At 37.6% G+C, this 20,016-nt stretch overlaps 1 protein-coding gene across 4 annotated transcripts in view; it reads right to left on the bottom strand.

The window, feature by feature from the left end:
- LOC139144929 (G protein-coupled receptor kinase 3-like) overlaps window positions 1-20,016 on the bottom strand; it is a 152,221-nt gene that overhangs the window by 17,191 nt on the left and 115,014 nt on the right. For 3 of the 4 annotated variants that reach the window (XR_011554875.1, XR_011554876.1, XR_011554877.1), the window contains exons 13-17: window positions 19,847-19,947; window positions 18,336-18,402; window positions 15,860-15,955; window positions 2,843-3,005; window positions 1,153-1,288 (exon numbers count right to left, since the gene is read on the bottom strand). Coding sequence is in view for 1 of the 4 variants with exons in the window: in XM_070715762.1 (XP_070571863.1) it covers window positions 1,162-1,288; window positions 2,843-3,005; window positions 15,860-15,955; window positions 18,336-18,402; window positions 19,847-19,947 (554 nt within the window). In the remaining 3 variants the exon portion in view is untranslated. The remainder of the gene's footprint in view (window positions 1-1,152; window positions 1,289-2,842; window positions 3,006-15,859; window positions 15,956-18,335; window positions 18,403-19,846; window positions 19,948-20,016) is intronic. The other variant, XM_070715762.1, reaches the window with a different exon arrangement.

Raw genomic sequence — 20,016 nt, 5'->3', positions numbered from 1 at the left:
TTATGATGCAACAAGGACTGAGAATTCATGACACGACAGAAATTTAGATGAGACAGATTTTTCCTCTTACAAAATACAGATTTATCAAATAGGTAACAGAAAGCATGGCAACAAAATCAAGCACTTGAAGGCGACTGACGAGGAGAGCTATTGAAATCCAAGTACTAACTCAACACTTACTCAAGTGTTTACTGCAAGTACACTTACAACTGAGTATTCTCCTTGAACACATTTGGAGATGTTCCCAGATTGAGAAAAGATTAGCTCAAATACACTTTTTCGTATGAATTTCACACACACTGACAAACACAGGATGTTGACCTTTTGCTTATAACTTATTTGAATAAAGCAAGCGCAGCTCCACTGAATGGCTGTAAAAACGCTTATAGCAATCATTTCACAACCCTGTAAAAGCTTATTTTATCCCGTGTATATTTCATTGTGTCAGAATCTCAGGAGAAATATTTTTGAAATCATCAGCTGGGTGTGACTGAAATGGACTAAGAGAAGTTCTTCTCCTGGCCATTACAAATGAATAAATATTTCCTTTCAAAGGATTTTGTTAATTTTGATATCGATCACTGCAGTGGGTTCTTCAAAATCAAAACACTTTCTCTATTTACGCATCATAAGTGCATATTTGTGTTTAAAGTCCTTGCAGCCCAAAATTTTAAATGATAATCAGTTATTTGCATGAAGAATACTTGTATGGCTAAAAAAAAATATGACAGTTGGTCAAAATCAGAATATTTTGGTCCCATTTTTTACTAAAGAGTATTGATACTACATTATTCTCGACCGCAGGTCATCCGGGTACTTGCGGTTTTTTCCGTCATTTTTGCGTCACAGCACCGTGAAGGGGTTTGGATTTTTCAACCACCAAAACAATATTCAAAGTTTCAATATACTTAAATGACATAACTTTTAGTTCTGATTTTTTCCACACAATTTCTGTATCATTCGCTCTTCTGTATCGTCTGATCTCTCATTCACCTCGCTCGTATGCGTTTCACCTACTGACGTCACTCAGCGGTCGAGAATACCATTACTAGTTTATGGTACTTTTTTGTGTTGAATCTGTGAATATGTCTGTATGTGTATGTGTGTCTCTGTAGGGGAGTGTCTGTGTGGGTTAATAAGGGATTACCTTACCCCTTTCTCCCCTCTCCTTGCCACTCCAGTCTATTTGGAAAGAGATAGAAATATCTCTTTTGCCAAGCAGTCAAGAAAGGGCCTCCAAGTTTCAACATCTGTCCATGCATTATGCAGTCTTTGCCAAGCGCATACTCTGTGAAGGATAAGACAAGTTGTGAATCTTTATGCATATTTGAATATAAAAAAAATACCACAATTATACGATGTCGCTCAAATTTGATCAGAATTGGTATATACCAGTATGGGTTACCAATGATCAACAATAAATGTTGTTTCTATCTGTTCAGTGGAGGAAAATTCTACGTTGATGTTATGACAATGATTTCTGCACAGTACAACCAGAAAAACAACAAGAAATATTTAAACCAGAAAAACAAGAATGACAAAAGTAATTAAGTCTGAAACTTTAGGAACTGGAGGTCAACTTTAGCAACATGCATAGCAGAAACAAGCCCCTCTTAGTTTGAGTATAGACGGTCTTCCCCCTCTACTGTCTATGGCTTCAGCAGGTCTGTTAATATGTAACAGTTAATAAACAATGACAGGAAATGACTCAAGATCAGTGGCAATGCCATCACTTCTGCACATTTGCAGGATTTCACTTTTTCTTTCATTTGCACATTTTTGACACTGACGTGTTCATTTGAACAAATTCACATCTCAACCCCTGCATCTACCTGTACACCAAATACTGAGATGGTAGCTCTGGCGGTATAGGAGCCTTTGTGTGTGACGCACATACATCCGCACATACATACCCACAAATATACTGACATACAGACGCCACCGACTCATCATATAAGCTCTTTTTGGTATTTATATACAAAACCAAATATGAGCTAAAAAACAGCTGTGAGCAGGTCCAGGTGTGTGATAACTTGAGTGAGCCTTTTATGTGGTGTTGCAAAAGCTACATTTCTCCTCCTCCAAATTCACAGAATGCTGTTCTTACTCCAGTGAAAGACAAGCCACTGTAACCAACATGGTGACATGAAATTTGTCTTTGCAGAACACGAATTGTAAATGTTTGAGTTTTGGAGGAATGTCTTTCTACAAAGTTTTTAATTGCAAGTCATGTTACATTCCATTACATAGGAAGAAATCTGGACAAAGTAGATGTCGATTGCAATATATATTGGTATACATGCTGTCATCTTTAAATGTTATACACCAGGGCACTTTTGAGAGATAGTTCACAAGGAAATGGTAGACTAGCAACCATATTAAATAATATCTGTAAATTTTTGTGTAACAAGAGTTCGCATGAAACATCTCACTTTATAAGAAGGCGTACACACTAATATTGCCAATAACATAAATGACATCTTCTATTATCAAAATATTTCCTTTCTGTTGCTACTTGCGATGGTCACTTGTGATCTCACTCTATATAAATAACGTTGTACAAATCTCTGTTTTTCATTACTGTCTTAAATTATAATATCTGATGTAAAAAATTGTTGCAATAATTTTACATGGAAAAAGAATTTCTTCTATAGGCAAAGCTTGATGGTTGCCCGACAATGGTGGTATTCTGTCAGTTCAGCCCTTTCACCACTGCGCTTTGGGGATTGTTTTTGATAGGAAAATTCGGAGTACTGGTATGGGGTATACAAATTATGATTTTCTGACACTGGTTTTTGATTATTTTTTTTTGAAATGTTAAATTTTTGGTGTTTGTTCATACCTCCTTCATCAGGCTGCATGTTTTTCTTGGCTTTCTTTTTAGCCTCTGCTTTGTCAGCATCTTGATTTATTGTCTCGTAGACCGTCTCCGCTATCTCTTGCTGCCATCTCTCTGATATCACCAGCGGGAAATTCTTGTACAGTTCTTGGTCTGCCTCGGTTAGCTGAGAAAATGTTCAGTATGCAATGATTAGTCTGCTGCCAGTGTTTCAACCCGGCTTGAGGAAAATGTAGATGCAATTATTTAAGAAACATGATGACATTTCTTCTGTCCAACATGAAATTGTTTTTGGCCAACCAGGGGAGATTAAAAACATCGAAAACCAATGCAGAGACAACTTGAGCAAAAAATCCAGATAACATTACTACATGCATGGTGGAGATTACGTCTGCAGTCTAACCTCAATTTTTCTTTAATACAAAACTTCTGTATCTTTTCACAGTGACCTATATGCAAAATGTTGACATGGTTCATGCACTCAAAAGTTGTTTAAATTCAAGGACTTCACAGACTTTTTCAGCAATTTTCAAGGACTTTTTGAGGTCCAAAATACCATTCCCTAGATATAATTTTCACGATATATCATTTTAATACACCATTTTATATATTATATCATGATATCATGACTGATCATCTTGTCATTTTTGAAAATTGTGCGTGGATTATCAATTTTCCAGGGCTTTCCTGGATTCAGTTTCATTTTCAAGGACATTTCCAGGACTTTCCTCTGAAATTCCACGACTTTCAATTGACTTTACAGGAATGTACAGACCTTGGTAACGTGCAGTACCAGGTTCTTCATGTGGTTTTGGTGAGAGGGCAGGATGAATGATGAAAACATGCTGTCACAATCCAACACACTTGCTCAATACAAAGAGCTTTTGTGGTACAGGCTTTGTATGCCTGATCGATTCTATCTCCTGGCCATGTTTCTAGGGGAAGATCTCTTGAATGCACACAGAAATTGACTGAATTCACCAGGGACAGCGAGCAAGTTGTTCAAATCTGTGCTCTATCATGCACTGACTGTATCCGAGGTTATCTGGCATGTAGTGTGAGAGTCATGCTCAGAATGAATTCACCACACTGGTCAAGGAGGATAAAAAAATCATGACTGATGTTGAAGAGAGAAGAGTTCCATTGTCTCTACAGTATAGAATACATCGCACGTTAATGGAGGGACATATGGCGACAGATATACTGAAGGACAGAAATGATGCTACTGCCCTCTAGAGTCACAGAAACAAATGTCTGCAAAGGACTGTAGGGTTTCTTTATGTGTGGAATGAATGAAAAAAATAATGAAATAGCATACTCGTAATGAAAGGTGACAGAACCTAATGTCTGAGCAAATAGTTAATTTGTTTGATCTTGTATGGTGTCAGCAGTAATATGTCACAGCATTGCTGCACTACGCAATGAGAAATAACAGCCTGTCACCTCATACATATCCTTTCTATCTATATGCAAATAAGAAATCCACTGCAAAATGCACCTTGGGGAGTTGCTTGCGATACAGGTGATGATACTCTTAGTTCATGAAAATTCCGTTCATAAGACAGGGGATGTGGTGAATTAGACAGAGCAACCATACTTAGCACATCTCACAAAATGTTTTCAAGTTAATTGACAATTTATGGTTTATCTCTGTTTGGATTATTAAATTCTAACAGGTGCTGTTGAGTTGTATGAACATGTTAGCTTCATTTGTTTCTCATTTATCGCACGTTATACAGTGCATTCAGGGTGTAAGGATTGAAGAAAACTGCAAGCTGCTAAATTTTTAAGTTAAATAGATGTGTGTATCTTGAAGGAACCAAAACACACATGACTTTTGGGAGAAAAATTCCATGATTAGGCCAGGAAGAATAAATAATTGTTCCTCAGAATCGCCGCTCTTATTTCAGCCAATATGGATTTTTTTGAAAATGCTGCAAATGTATACTTCTACAATGCTATAATTTGAGTGCTGTCAGCAAATATTTTAGTGCTGTCTCTGCAATGCCAATGAGATTTTTGTATGGAATCCAGGCACGGTGACTATCAACAAATCGAATTGCACTAGTATTTTTATGTGGTATAATGTAACGGGAATTGACTTTCAGCAGCAATATCCATGCTTTGAAAGAGTTCCTGTGTATTAGTTTGAACACCATTATTCGACGTGATGGCTGCTTATCAGTTCCAAAGACATTGCTCAATGTTAGTCCAGATGATACATTCGGGGATTTGTTCAACAAGTTACTGACATGTGATAAAAGATGCATGTGGTTTTGACGAGATGTGTAGTGAAAGCGTAAAATTTATTTTGATGAAAAAACGCATGGCTGCCTTGATGTCAAAGCTCAGTTGGAAGTGTCCTTTTGCGCAAATTAAACATTATAAGTATGTCATTTTCCAGGTATGTAAGCGGTCTGAAATCACCGAAGTGCGCCAGCAATCTGCGCCGGCGCATTTCAAACTGCGCCCCCATTTTGCGCCGGTATATTGCGCCGCCCAAACTACGCCCTTACTCTGCGCCAAAACACTTCCCCGAGTGTCACAACATCGAGTAGTCGCACTGTACTTGCGTAGCAGGACGCTTTAGCAGTGTAGACTGTAGATATTAATATCCGTGCCCTAAAAAATGCAGCTCGAAAAATTACGTGAATTTGCAACTTAAGCTTAATAGTAGTTGTTTTGGGACTATGCACATATACGTACATGGACACATGGAGGTAGTTAGCTTGCAGTAAATTTTCTTTCAATAGGGCCTAAGGTGTGAAAATATATCTTTCGCCAGCAAGATTTTTGACATGTTTTCAGAATGGAGTCTCGGAGGTACGAGACCATGTTATGTTTGTATGGGACGGATTACACTCACTTGGCGGTATCGTGAAAGGATATGGCTTCAGCAGCAGTCAAAATTTGTGAATTTGGCATCTCCATTAAAGGACAGGGACTTGATACCCGGGATCAAGTTAATCCCGTTCACCTTTGACATTCACGGATGGGATCGAATGTTTATGTCTTTGTAAATTACGGTCAAGATTAGTGTGCACAGGAGGTTGTACACAGGCCAATGTGTTGACATGCAAACAACAGATTATACGACACTGAATATAACGGCGAGACCAGTATACATGTATAGAGAAACAACGTTTCATGAAGCCCATAATGCTTGTAGCAATAACAGGTGTACTTCAACAGAAATGACAAAGGTACAGTCAATCCATGACGCCGCTGCAACTGGCGTTATTACGTTCCGAATTAGGCTTACCCGGGGCTCGGGCTGCAACTGTACAATTATTGCAGCTAAACTATAGCGTAGATGTCGTGCCATTGCCAAGATACTCTGCTGTTTCCGATCGTTTCGTCTACGGAACTACTAAAAACTCTCTCAATTCGACAAGAAAAAATAATTACGGTTTGAAATCGGTGCATTACTTTATATTTATAAAAATACCGTCAATGACGCTGTACCTTCTCTAATGTGTGGCCAGGTCAAGTAATTGGTTGTTGGCATGGAGTTTGTTGGTAAATAGTTGATGATGTAGGGGCATGAGGTGGGATATGGACCCAAAGAACCCAAAAGATGATTAAATACATCAATCAAAAAATTCTAAGCTACAGTATAAACTGCCTAAAGATAGTTCAATGTGAAAAAAATGTTAAATAATTCAGAAATAAGAATTAACAGTCCAAAATAGTAATGACGCACTTCCTACTGACCTGAGTGCATGTGAAATACACAACCTGGCATCTGTAAATTAAATGTATACCAAGTGATCATTTTAAGTTACTTTTAACTGTTTTTAATGGATTTTCCAAAGAGTCCTGTGGAAATGATGAAAAACCTTATCTGGTCTTGTGTTTGTAAAACCTCATGGCTGATAATTGTCATAGTATTGAAAAAAAATTGAAAGTGAAGAAATTACTGTTTATAGGCATATTTTCCTTGAAATACATGACCGTGTAAAGAATATATGCTAAAAGTGTTTAAGAATAAATTTCTTTTCAAAAATTAATTTAATCTGTGACCAAAGGATTTTTATTCTTTGTGTTCACAAATTCAAACATTGCAATTTGTTCAATCATCTTGTTCAGTGCAAAATTTATAAAATGACTGAAAAATAAAAAAAATTGGCAGAATTAGTCTTTGTGATGTAAAATTATGGGTTGACATCACGATAATTGTTAATCTGTTCAAAGTACTACTATACTATAATTTAAAAAAGAAAAGTTCATGTTGAAACGGTAACATATATTGTCCGCAATGTAGTGTTAATTTTGACTTTACATCAAAATATGCCTTTGCTGGATACCAAATATATAGGGCGAAATATTAAGATCAGCCATGTTCAGCAAAATCCACACAACAGCATTGATCCTTTTCTAATTTGATTTGCTTTGCTTATGTTATCCTTGTATGACGGTCAGTACAATATGGAACTTGAACACAACACAGTGAATAAGTATGCTGTTGAAATGAAATGGTGTGGCTGCATCCACATGCAGCAATAGGAGTGCCTTTGTCTCTCACCCCTCATTTCCAACCTGTCCCATCCCTGAAAAAATAGTTTGGTCTTATATTATAATATTAATAATTTCTGTATTTGTTAAAATGTGCGCATCTCAAAAACTTTTGATCATAAACATTTTCATTGTTTTTTATAGCTGACCAGTCAGTTAACCTGTTTATTTTGAATATTTGCGCATTTTTCCTCAGTATTTGACATTTTCAGAATACCTTCTTATTCAATTTGTCATTTTCTAAAAGTTAAAATGCTCCTTTGTGTGGTCAAGCTTTCCACAAGCATCAAATGTGGTACTTCATATAGGAAGGTCTGCCTCTAGAGGGCGGGCATCAAGAGTGTTTGTTAGTTATTTCCTCCACATAAACTTCTGATTGTACTGTAAACATTGAAACATGGCCGACGTCCGATTTTCCTGTCTAAAACTTTCACTCATTTCAGGGCCTGAAAATTACGCTTGCCCGATGCCCGGGACAGACTGATTTCTAATACGGACTAGCGCAAAACTAGCCCTCACTTGCCCGCGGGCAGAAAGTTCAGAGTCAACTCAGTGTTTTGCCAAGAGTGCGTTCTTTCGTCTTTTGACGCAAATTAGAAACAATGTCCCCCAAAAGTACCAGACATGGGTCACTCGGACCCACTCAAATCGGGGCTTATTTGTTTCGTCTCAACCGAAAAACTAAAGAAAAATCAGTTACTCTGTTACAGTTTGCGATTTATGGTAAGCAAGTCGATGTGCGTCCACTAGTCACTGGACCCTTGGCAAATGCAGGGCCACGTACTTCTCCACTCATTTTACATGTAAAATGTAACGATATAATAACCAGACAATGATGTTTGAAGCGGAAGCCTAGATCATTTTAAATAGAACAACTAACTTTTCACCAAACAATTTGGACAGTGAAACAGTGAAGCAAACTTTATTGACAACCACGGTTACTCTACCCAACTAACCTGCTAGCTATATTATAGTACACAGTGTGTAAGGAGAATGAAATTTCTAGCCACACTGCACGGAACATCAAATGGCACTATGTGGTGTGATGGAAGCTCACAACTTTACCTAAAAATATCAGTAACTCCAAAATTTTGATGAAGCACTATATCCCTGTCTTTCAAAGTAGTATTTTGCAGTCAGAAATTTCTCCAGAAGGAGTCTCATGCCACTCTTCGATCGTACGCAGCAAGCTTGTGTAGGTCACCATGCTGAATTCCTTATATGGTCAAGACCCCTATCTTGATTGTAGCGGACCTTAACAAAAGCCACCTAGCTTGTCAAAACCGTGGTATGGCAAGTTGCTATTGCTATTATGAAGAGAAAGGAGTTCCTCATAGATATTTAGCGTTTTCAACCTATTTTCTTTTTGCAATTTCAATGAAAAAGTATCAATCAATTGGGCAATTATAAAAATGAAGTGAACTTTACAGCACTAGTGAAAAAACCATGTTAAATGTCTGCATTATTAGACTATTGTCTTCAATCACTTCTACTTTTGTAGTCATAAGTGTGATGAAACATCTTACTAGTATTTATTTCTGTTAAACACATCTTAATGCGGTAAATGGAAAGAATTCCCATAACGACGAAAGCATATTAAATAATTTTCATTACAGTAATGTACTTTTTTACAATTATAAACTGTAGATACCACCAATTTGTCACAAACCATTCGAGGTCCCACAATCTGGGTAAGAGCAGAAATCTTTTTTTTTGAAAATTTTCAGGGCAAGTGAGTTTCTGCTACGGACAAGTAGAAAAATAGAGGCTACTTGTCCGGGGACAAGTGGATAAAAATTAAATTTTTCAGGCCCTGCATTTTCGTTCATATGACTCTGAAACTCCAGGAAACGATTGGGAAGAAAGAGTTATCTTGAAATATTGAGGTACTCGCCGATATTTTGCAAAATTTAATGAGAAAAAATGCAAGGAAAATGCCGATAGGCTTGCACAATGACCGTTTTCAGACTCATCAGAGGCATATGATCATCTGCAGATTATGCAATAGGCCCATATCACGTGAGGCCATGAGGGGATAATAACGCAACTCAGTACCAAACACTAGCGCACACAGAGTGAGCCAACATAAAGTGAGTACCCCTAACGTCAGCTCAGTAGTCTGTAATAGATCGTGGTCAACTAAGAACCTTGGAGAAAGGCTTAACACTGTGGCTATGCCGCGAAGTCCCTTTTGATTTTTGTCACAGCTCAAAATCGTTCTCCTGCACCTCAACCTGAACCATGAACATCCCCACCAGTTTATGATATGACCCATCACAATGGCATGACGTCAACGGATCTTGACAGACGGAAGTATTGACAGACGGAAGTAGTTGACACCAGCATACTGGTTTTTCAACTCTAATACCTTCTCTGTCTATAAATAGACACGAGAAGGTAAAAATAATAAAATGTGACATCACCGATCATAAGAAACGTGTGTTGTGAAGAACATATATCTTTTGAACAGAAGACTACGGCGACCATTTTCTGTAAGTATACATGTAATCTAACTTTAGCAAACTTGCAAGTCAAACATCCGAAGAGTAACGTCAATATTTTTGGTTTTGTTCTACTCATGTTATAAAATAAGTCAAATTTCGGGAAAGTATCTGTACATTTTCGATATCTGTGCAGCGCAAATGTGTAAACTGACCCTGCACTTATCCATCCTAAAGACCATGATCAGTTCGCGACTGCATAAACCCCTCCCTCCCTCCCTCTCCTCTCTCTCTCTCTCTCTCTCTCTCTCTCTCTTTCTTTCTCTCTCCCCCAAAAGTACTCTCTCTCTCTCTCTCTCTCTCTCTCTCTCTCTCTCTTTCTTTCTCTCTCCCCAAAAGTTTAGCCATTTGATGTTTATTTTGCCGACTTTATTTAACGGTTCAGGATCACCGCTAAATGTTGATGTCGATTTTGATTTACGAACTTTCTTCGCAACTAGAGACATGTCACGGCCTGGAGCTAGTTATCACTATAAAAACATTCTGTGTAAACGTTTTTGCTTCCCAATGAAGGTTACAGGTGACTTCGTGTGTAAAATATTGAATGGCAATATGAATTTCACCGTTAAGAAAGTGTATGACTTTCAAACTAGTCGTACAAACAACTAAACATGGCGGAGCAATGATACCGACGTATTTGTTTTCCTCGACCTCTGATGAGAGTGACTCGCTGAAATTTTCCAACCTGGTATTGGTAAGTATTGGCTTTGCCCCGTGTGCTGGGTTATGTACACGTAAACCAATTATACAAAAGTTGTATTCTCTGTAAATCAATAAGCCTTTCGAACACGAAAGATGTTCGGATATCTGAACCTCAACATCGGTTATGCAGCTCGAAAGTTATCCTCCGAAACAGGACAGGAACATTGGTCAAAGCCGGATTTCGTATGGTATATAGATATGGAAACACGCGGCTTATTGTTTAGAAAGCATGCAATGCATGATGCTCCCTAGCTTGGTCCTTGGATTGTTGCCTTCCGTCTCGCCCCTACACACCGTCAATTGTCTAACAATCACAGGTTTCCATCACATGTGTCTTCAAATTTTGATACATTAATTCTACCAATCATCAAGCACGGAACACATCAAAAAACAATGGTCGCGGCTACGGGTTCAAGGACGTTCACGAGGAGAAACACCACGGATTTGTCGCAGAATTGTTATGACTAGCTTTATGGAGAATATGGGCGATCAGCGTATGGTTGCACATTAAACCGACAGTGTACACAAGAAAAAAATATGATGTCCGAAAGTTTAGGTTTGTTTTATTCAACAAATCATCGATCGACAAAGAAGAGAAAGAATGAGTCAGTGAATATCGAATCATAGACGGGAGAATCGAGGGTTTATGATCAATTTGGAAAAAAAAAATTCGATTAATTGACTAACACAACCAGAAAGGAAATTTTTATTCAACTTTGACAAAAAAGTCACCGCCTTTCGTTGACATCGGATTCCATGGCAATGGACCAACACATGATGTCGTTTAGGTCCTCAAAAATGTTCTAAAACGGCACGACGATAATAACTAAAATGAATGAACAATTAAAAGCCTGTATTTACATGTAAATGACATGATATCAGTTGTCGTTTCAATTTTTTTCCTTTCTGTTAGAAACTCCACGATGATGTTTTGGAAATCAAACGGGAAATGCCATATTATCGGTGCTCTGATTGTTCCATCCATTGAGGTAAATTTCACTTCCATGATCCGCCCATTGATGTAAAACAATAGATGATCCGCCTCAGTAAATATCTGAAGTTTCTACAGGAAACCTCTCGTCCGTTCACGGATCTTTTTCATCTTTCATTTTAGTTTCAAGTTGTTTATAGGGTAAGGAAGCTAGAAATCATCAAAAAACTCGCTCCAGGGTCTATGATCAAAAGTATGAGTGCGTTTTGTCATCAGCTGTCAGCAGGTCGTTTCCGAACCGCGACAGGGACTCGGAAACCCCCCGTAGTATCAGAGGACGCTAGACCTAGATTGTATGTAATTGTGTGCTATCGTTTGGTCCGTTTCAAGGTTAATTGACTCTGAATAATCCAATCACGGTCGTGACTCCCGTTTTTGACATAACTATATAAATACCCATCGGGATTGAGTGTTCATGGCGTCCCCTTTCACTTTGACCACCACTTTGAATCAGTCTGTGAATCGTACGTCCCAGCCCGATCAGTCTCTCGCCGATTTTTAAAACCTGGTAAATAAAGTTCTTCGTAGTCAGATATAATTTCTATTCTCCATTATGTAAAGATGAATGTCTCATTCATATTTTTATTTAGACGAATATATCAACTTCTTGATGTTTGGAAATTAGTGTGTTGCAATAATTTCCATCGGGGACTTCAATGATGAATTCACTCAGCGGTTCGCTCATGATACGGACACAGCACTGTACTTCCATGGAGATCGTATCGCTGTTTTAGCAATGACTTTGATCGTAAGTTTTCATTCGACCAAAGTGATGAAATAAATGCTGACAAGCACTAACTATGTACAGACCGAGTTCACTTCACATTCTCACTATCGCTCGCACTTTCAAAGTGAGCATGTACACTTCAAGCCCTCATCACATACGCTCTCCTAAATTTAGCCTCGCACTTGTCGATTTCCGGTATCCTTACATACCTTACGTCAGGAAGTCAGTCGTAAGAACGGTCGCATTTGCTGTTTGCACGTTAAATGAGAGTCTCAGACCCAGTCTCAAATTCACTCGCAAATGTACATCACAAAGCGAAATGGGAGTCTCAAGTTCAGTCGCAAACGTGATCGCATTTTGACTCTTCTATGAACTGAGAGTTTCAGAATCAGTCGCATTCCTTATCATTTGGGGTCGTCATGAGTTGGAAGTAGCAATTATTGGACGATTCAAAGGTCGGGGAATTAGACTAGCGCAAGTGTTACGGTCCACGAGGTTCCGATCAAACAAGGGAATGAGTATGGAGTGTCCGGTTTACTGCTGCACTGCCTATTCAGACACTGAGACAGCTGGGACACTCTCGCCATATACTGAGTATAAAGTTACCCTACGAAAGTATAATGGCAGAAATATTTGGCCATCGAAATAGTTTGAGAGTAAAATTTAGCGTCTTTTTTAACTGTGAAAGTATTTACCGACAAGGTTCGGGTAGAAACTACAAACAGATTCAAAGGTCGATTTACGATGCAAATGACACTCGACTGGCCGAGTTACCTTCCCTCTCGGGTGATGTTATTACATACTTCACATACGTGTCGGAAAAAATTACTCCCATCCTCCGCATTTAAGTGACACATTTCACCATATTCCCCACGAAAAACATGAATAGTTCTTTGAAATCGCCCGACTAAACCAAAATAGACTATTAATACCGTGCTTGACATTGAAACTTCGCAATGGCGCAGAGTAAAGGGCGCAGTTTTGGCGGCGCAATATACCGGCGCAAAATGGGGGCGCAGTTTGAAATGCGTCGGCGCAGTTTGCAGGCGCACTTTGGTGATTTCAGACCGCTTACATAGCTCCATTTTCAATGTGTTTTGTCCAGCGGTGTGTGTAAGCATCCAACAATCAGGTGAATGAAAAATGAAAAAGCGCAAATATTAGACCCCAGCTTCAGGACATTAAAGAACTATACACAGTGTCTCGACGTGTCAAATGCACTGTACATTTAAAAGCAAACCCGGCCCAGAATTCAATTGTCAACAATAACAATGTACAGGCTGAGTTGACAAGCTAAATACTGTGTATCTCAATATGCTTTGGGGAGTAAAGCAAGAAACTGTAGTTTACATTAAAGACAAAAACAGTGGAAGAATCATATAAAATTTACAGCTCCTGGCCCTGTGCGGTTGATTTCATTTATCAAAGATAATACAACTTTCAAAGATTTATTCTACTTGGACTGGACCAACAGAATATTTGTAGGAGCTTTAAAGCACCACAAGCTGTATCTTTTGGCTATTTTTTCAGAACTTTTGTTTTGTGGTTTCCCTACACTTTCTGCATTGAATCCCTAAACTGTTTAATGCCAAGTATTTAGCATATCAACACAACCGATATGAGTATAATCTACATTGTTGTTATTGAAAATTGTATTCAATTCCGGACAAGAATTCATTTGTAAACAATAAACAATGATCACTACACACATACAAGCTGTGTTGACAAAATGAATACTCAAAATTTCAGCATGACAAACGAATTAGGATCAGACACAGTAGTTGATATACAGAAGTAGAATACTGAAAAAGTTGCGTCAAGTTACAGCTTATGTCCCTTTAACAGTTCTGTCACATTTGACTAGACAGTAACTGGATTTATCATTAATTCACACGGATATAAAACAACAAAACGAGAAGTAAAAAGTTACAGCAATGGGTGTGTTCAATGAGTCTCATCTCCATTATAAGGACCATCTCCTAGCCAGCATGGAGATGCATTGATATTTCCCCTCTTGGGGCTGCTCTAGTTGAAATTCCATTACAAATTGAAATAAAAGCATATAGTAGAAGTCTTAAGTTTTATAACCCAGAAAATTAAATATGGATGTGGCTATTTGTAAGCCTATAAAAGCATTGCCCAGTCATGAGCCACTCAGGTAAGTCATCGACGTCTCCTCATGGACCAACAAATTAAATTGATACTGATTAAGTTGTCAAACTTTGCATTATGTGACCTTGCAAGTTGTCTGGGGTCACATCTCAACTACACTTATAGCTTACCGTACAGAATATAGATGCATGGCTGTATCAAAGTACAGGCTCCATGGTACTGTAACCAACTTCTACGCCAAAATTATTACATTTTTGCCCTTTATTTTTAAATCCTAAAGAAAATTTGTGATTTGATTAGCCCCTCGCAATATTCAACCAAACCAGCTCTAACATTTAGAGAAACATTTTTCAAATGGATAAAGATTTTTATCTGTTCACTTTCTTGCCTCAACATTTCTCTCCCACCTTAGGTCTGATCATGTTTTGTACCAAATGCATTTTCCTTCAGAGGTCGGAAAATGATATATGCCATAAACACAGAACTACACCAGTCTCTACTAAAGTACCAATCTTCTTTGTTTGAATGTACTCCATCCAAAGATATTACCCCTATTTTCATTCCACTGGACTAAGTTTATTTAAAACTGTCATCATATTTTTTGGTTTAATCAAAAGTGTGCTACCGGTAACAGTACTTGAGGCATGAATATAGTATGTGCATACACTATTTTAAAGAAAACAGTATATAATTTATGTGCATACAAGTATTATCTGTAGAGCTAAAGACATCAACATTATATGTTCATGAACAGTAGACTGAGAACCATGAGTTTATCGAAGTCCCAATTGTGGTATTGATGATATATATAATACAGGCTAGCTGTTACTATTGGGATTGCACAGAGAATCAGGGAAAATATTGCTATCTGCAAGTCTTGCATCTTCTTTCTCATTCTGTGTAGTTGGACTTATGTCTAATGAGACTCATTTCAGTTGACAAAATTATTATCATAATATGCTTGTCTCTGCAAAGGCTTCCTATTTGCAACTTAATTAGTATAAATAGTGCATGTTCTGTAATTTCTGGTCACTTTCCACTGTGAGTTAATCTATTTTGCATTGTCACTTAGACTAACTGCTACAATTTGCCATGCAAATGAACAAACCAAATCTATTTTTGTTCAGGAAGCACTGTCACAGCTCAGGGACCTACAGAATCTAACAAAAAGAACTGTAACATTGGTTAACCTGTGTTGACAAGTCCTACTTATCAATTTTTAAAGATCTGACCAGACTTTCAGTCTAGCTGCTGCCTTATTTTCGAGCATTTGCAAAGAAAGTTTGTCTTACTGCAACGAGAAGATATAGACAGGTGTGAAAATACCTTGTCAGATGTTTGTACCTTTCTGGAACAAGAAAACCTGATACATGTAGATGGAACAGCTTGAACACTGCCCTCTATGGTGAGATGTACACACTGCATACATAACTAACAGCTGATATGATTTTTCTTGGAATTAGATGACTCACCTTTATTCCTTTAGTGTCCTCTTCATCGAAAGATCCGATGTCAAAAGCATCGGCAGCATTCACCTCGCCTCTTGGCGGTATCAATGGTGGCGGATACTGTAGTCAATGGACCAAAGAACAGATTTTTTGTAATATAAATTACACATATATAAATACTGACAAAATATCATGACAAGGACAGTGAAAGTACATTTGAAATGCAGAGGTTATGTTGCAGGCTAATTATTGTTGAATTCATCAAAAATAATCTAGGCTTTTTTTTTTACCTATCGATTTACGCGTCCATATGGATCAGCTTAACAAATACATATGGTCTACCTATACTAATATTTATTCTATTCAGTAGTGTTGGTTTTTTCAGGGAATGGAATTGACAATCCATATTTGTCTCGGCCATACGAAGCAGCAAACCGAAGGCAATTTAGTGAAAAATTAAATATTTGCGAGAAAATACTGGCCACAAAGAACAGATCAATGTACTGGAGATTTGTGGAGGAAAAAAATCAATACCACATCAATTTGAAAGAACATGCATGTGATTTTGCATTTTATATATAAATAGGCTTATTTTATGCAAATAAAGTTTGAGTGACAAGCATGTTATGGTGCAATATTGCACAGAGGATAGCAAGTTTACAAAACCCTGAATGAAGATGCCGCAATCATTTGTCAACGTTTCATCAAAATATTATCTGAGTCTAAAAAACAGGAGGTCAATTTCCACAAAAAAAATTTTTAAATTGCGTCTATCCCAGTCACAAGCATCACCTTGTCTCCTTAACCCTTTGAGAGCTGTAATTTTTTCCCACCAAAATTTGAGTACAACATTTTACAAATTTTATGAATTTTTCTGTACCGGTAGTTGTTTGATAATTTTGGAACAAATGGACATAAAATTTCATTGGCTACAGTTTTTATCAAAATTTTGGCAAAATCTGAAAAAAAATTGACTGGGTTACATTTTATAAAGGTGACAAAAATTGACTTCGGCGTCAAAGGGTTAAAGTTCCAGGGCAAGTACTGGGTCCTTCCTAATATGAATACTCTACATAATACTATGCTTGAGCTCGTAACTCCCTTAAAGTATATACTTTCCGAAAGCCTTAAGATTGGCAAATGTTATTTGTAATCATTATTTACATGAGGATCATGTGACAACTAATTTCCATAACCTAACAAAAATCATTTCAATACCTTTCCCGCACAAATGCTGCAGTGTTTCTGGTTGAAATTGGCACCAACAATTGACAACATGAATTTAAAAACTGTGTTTTGGATTTTTTACCTATCTTCATATGTTGTATTATTGACTTTAAAAATGTTTTTTGCACTGGGAATGTGATCAAACCAGTCGGAAAATTGTTGCATCATAGAAAATGGTCTAAAGCATCAAACAAAAATCACAGACAGTTTGCAAGATATATACAACAGCTTTTTGATCACACAAATGTCAATCTACAATACATCAGCAATTGTACAGGGGAGGGTAAAAATCAATATTTTGAGATTTTTGAGAGTGCACAAGATGTTTACAAATACAAATCACAGCATTTGCCAATATCTACACTTTCAGGAAATACATATTTCAATAGGGTTATGGGTTCATTTGGTTGCATAGAATTCCTTGTTCGGATTTGGAAAGCGCCCAATACTTGTATCTGAACCTTCAACAGAGATTAATGAAAAGGTTGAAAGGTACCCAGCCCTGCTTTCTCCTGACAACAAACGCTGAAATGCACCATGGGAGTTCTTTCAAGCCACAACACAATGGCAACAAATTGCAACCTAATCACTGATTTTTCTAACCTTCTTCAGTCCGAACAATTGCATCAATATATGTTACTAATAAACTTTGAAAATATCCACTTCTCCTTGAATAATATCATAAGGGAATTCATCCCATGCTGTATTGTCAACAGTAATTACTAGTGGTTCTTGTGCACACATCCACAGTATGCAAGTATCTATCACAAAATGTCAAAAGTTTGCACTGCTCTATTTTTTATTTCTTTCTAAAAAAATTGTGAATGTGTTTGTCAGTTGTCTTTTTGCTGTGTGCTGTTGTTATCAACATCTTTTCTGGTCAGATTTTCATATGATCCAATATTCTTAAAGGCTTGGTTTCTACCTAAATACATAATAAGGAACACAGACTTGATAAATTACATTGTCTGGATAGAGCATAAGTATTGACTAGCTGGCTTTTATCAAAAGCGTGCAGCATGACTTGCGTCACTCATAACCTTATCTCAAAGACAGTTTAATGATTCTACATCACGTCTGGCACAGCAAAATACCAGGCATGTCCTTTTTAAGGACACTGAAGTCCCTAAGGGGTTTGTGCTCAGAACATCGCGACTTTTTTTTATTATTTCGTGTATGAGCTCTGACAGTGCATGTAAACTGGTCTCTCAAAAAGTATTTTGGGAAAAACAAATATGAGATGAATCAGTTGTGTCAAATTATACTGACTTACCTTCTGAAGGTAAACTTGCTGCCAGTCAATGCCTTTGAAGAATGGATGCTCTTTCAACTCACAGGCTCTGTTAGAAATTAAAAGAACCAACATCAAAAGGAGCACGGACAAATACTTCCCGGTCAATATTACTCAAGTTTCACAAACAATATCATTTGACTGATCAACTCAATTAAATTATGACCTTTAACCTTTAACCTCTTGTCAAACTATCATGATTTTCACTTATGACCTCATGGCCTTTCACCTATGAATGTGATCCAGCTTGTCTGAACGGAGAAATCTAACTTTTAACCAGCAAGATGAAATTGTACAGGTAGAAACAGAAAATGATAATATATATTGCAGATGATACATTATAGAGAGCAGTGTATGATTTAAGAGCTTGATGACAACAAATTGGGAGGTATAAATCTCTACTGACTTCAAAAACACGCAGAGAAGGACTCTTGCACTTAGATTTGCCCTGCAGCAGACACTACCACAGCTGCTCATTGGATAATTCACATCTCTCCTGGCACAGAGTTCAAGCTGAGAAGGGGCTCTCGTGATAGGTCAAATTAGATCCTAGCCGGAGGATGAAAGGAATCTAGTTTCTCATTGGATGGTAGACCTCTACACAGAACACGCACGAATAACCAAATTACAGCTAGAAATCCTTGCAGACCCATCTCTCGTCAGGATACCCCTCAAATAATGGACAGGTTTTCATATGCATTAGCCAGTTCATAATCATGGTTTTCTGTGAATCATATTGTTTTCTGCAGTAAAGTCCGACTTTTGGAAATGCAGTGAGTGGGTTAAATGACAGATTGAATTGATTGCTATCCGTGTATTGGGCACGAACAAATGAATATCCCTAATCATCAAGCTGGGAAAACCGATTTCATAGAATGGCAATAGAGGTCTAACATAGAGCCTTCAAACTGTGCATTCATTCTACACATCACAAACAAACTGTTTAGTAATCTCTTCAGCCACACCACTCATTAGATATTCAGAATCAATTCAGAGATTATCAACTTACTTAATCTGAAAACTTCACATCACCATATATCATTAATACTGTCCAACTAAGCATGTCAAAATTACTTCAAAATAAATAGTAGCTTTTACCACTAGTATACTGATCTTTGTAAAGTCTATGAGTGAGAGGCTGGGTAGAACACCTGCATGCTGTGTGGAATACTTGTGTGTTTTGTACTGTGAAAAGCTTAGTGTTTCTGTTTTTACTTTTTTGTCAAATCTATGGTCGACAAAGATGCCTTGCTGTATGTACTGTGAAATCTCAGAACACCTCATTGAATAATTATAACCAATGGGTATTTGAAAGTGCCACCTGGGTCTAGAGTTTTCTCAAGGATCTACAGAAGCCTCAAGTGTTTTCCGAGGCCCTTGTTACGTGCAGCTTCTAACAAAAGACTCTACATCACACGCTTTCACACCCTTGTCTACAGTTCTGCGACTTTACTCAGATACATGCATCATGCTCTGTTGCCATGACAACTTACCCCCTGCCTCTGCAGCCACAGCGCTCTGGGACATCCCTCTTCAGTAGTCCATCCAACAGATTCCTCATCTCTTGCGACATGGAATCAGGAAATTCCACATCCTGGGTAAGAAAAGAGAAGTGACTTACATCACTATCTTTGGAAATGGCAATTATTTTCAAAGTACAGAG

Source organism: Ptychodera flava, chromosome 12, assembly GCF_041260155.1.
Source record: "Ptychodera flava strain L36383 chromosome 12, AS_Pfla_20210202, whole genome shotgun sequence".
NCBI classification, from domain to species: Eukaryota; Metazoa; Hemichordata; class Enteropneusta; family Ptychoderidae; genus Ptychodera; species Ptychodera flava.
This window is presented reverse-complemented; position numbering and strand designations above follow the sequence as displayed.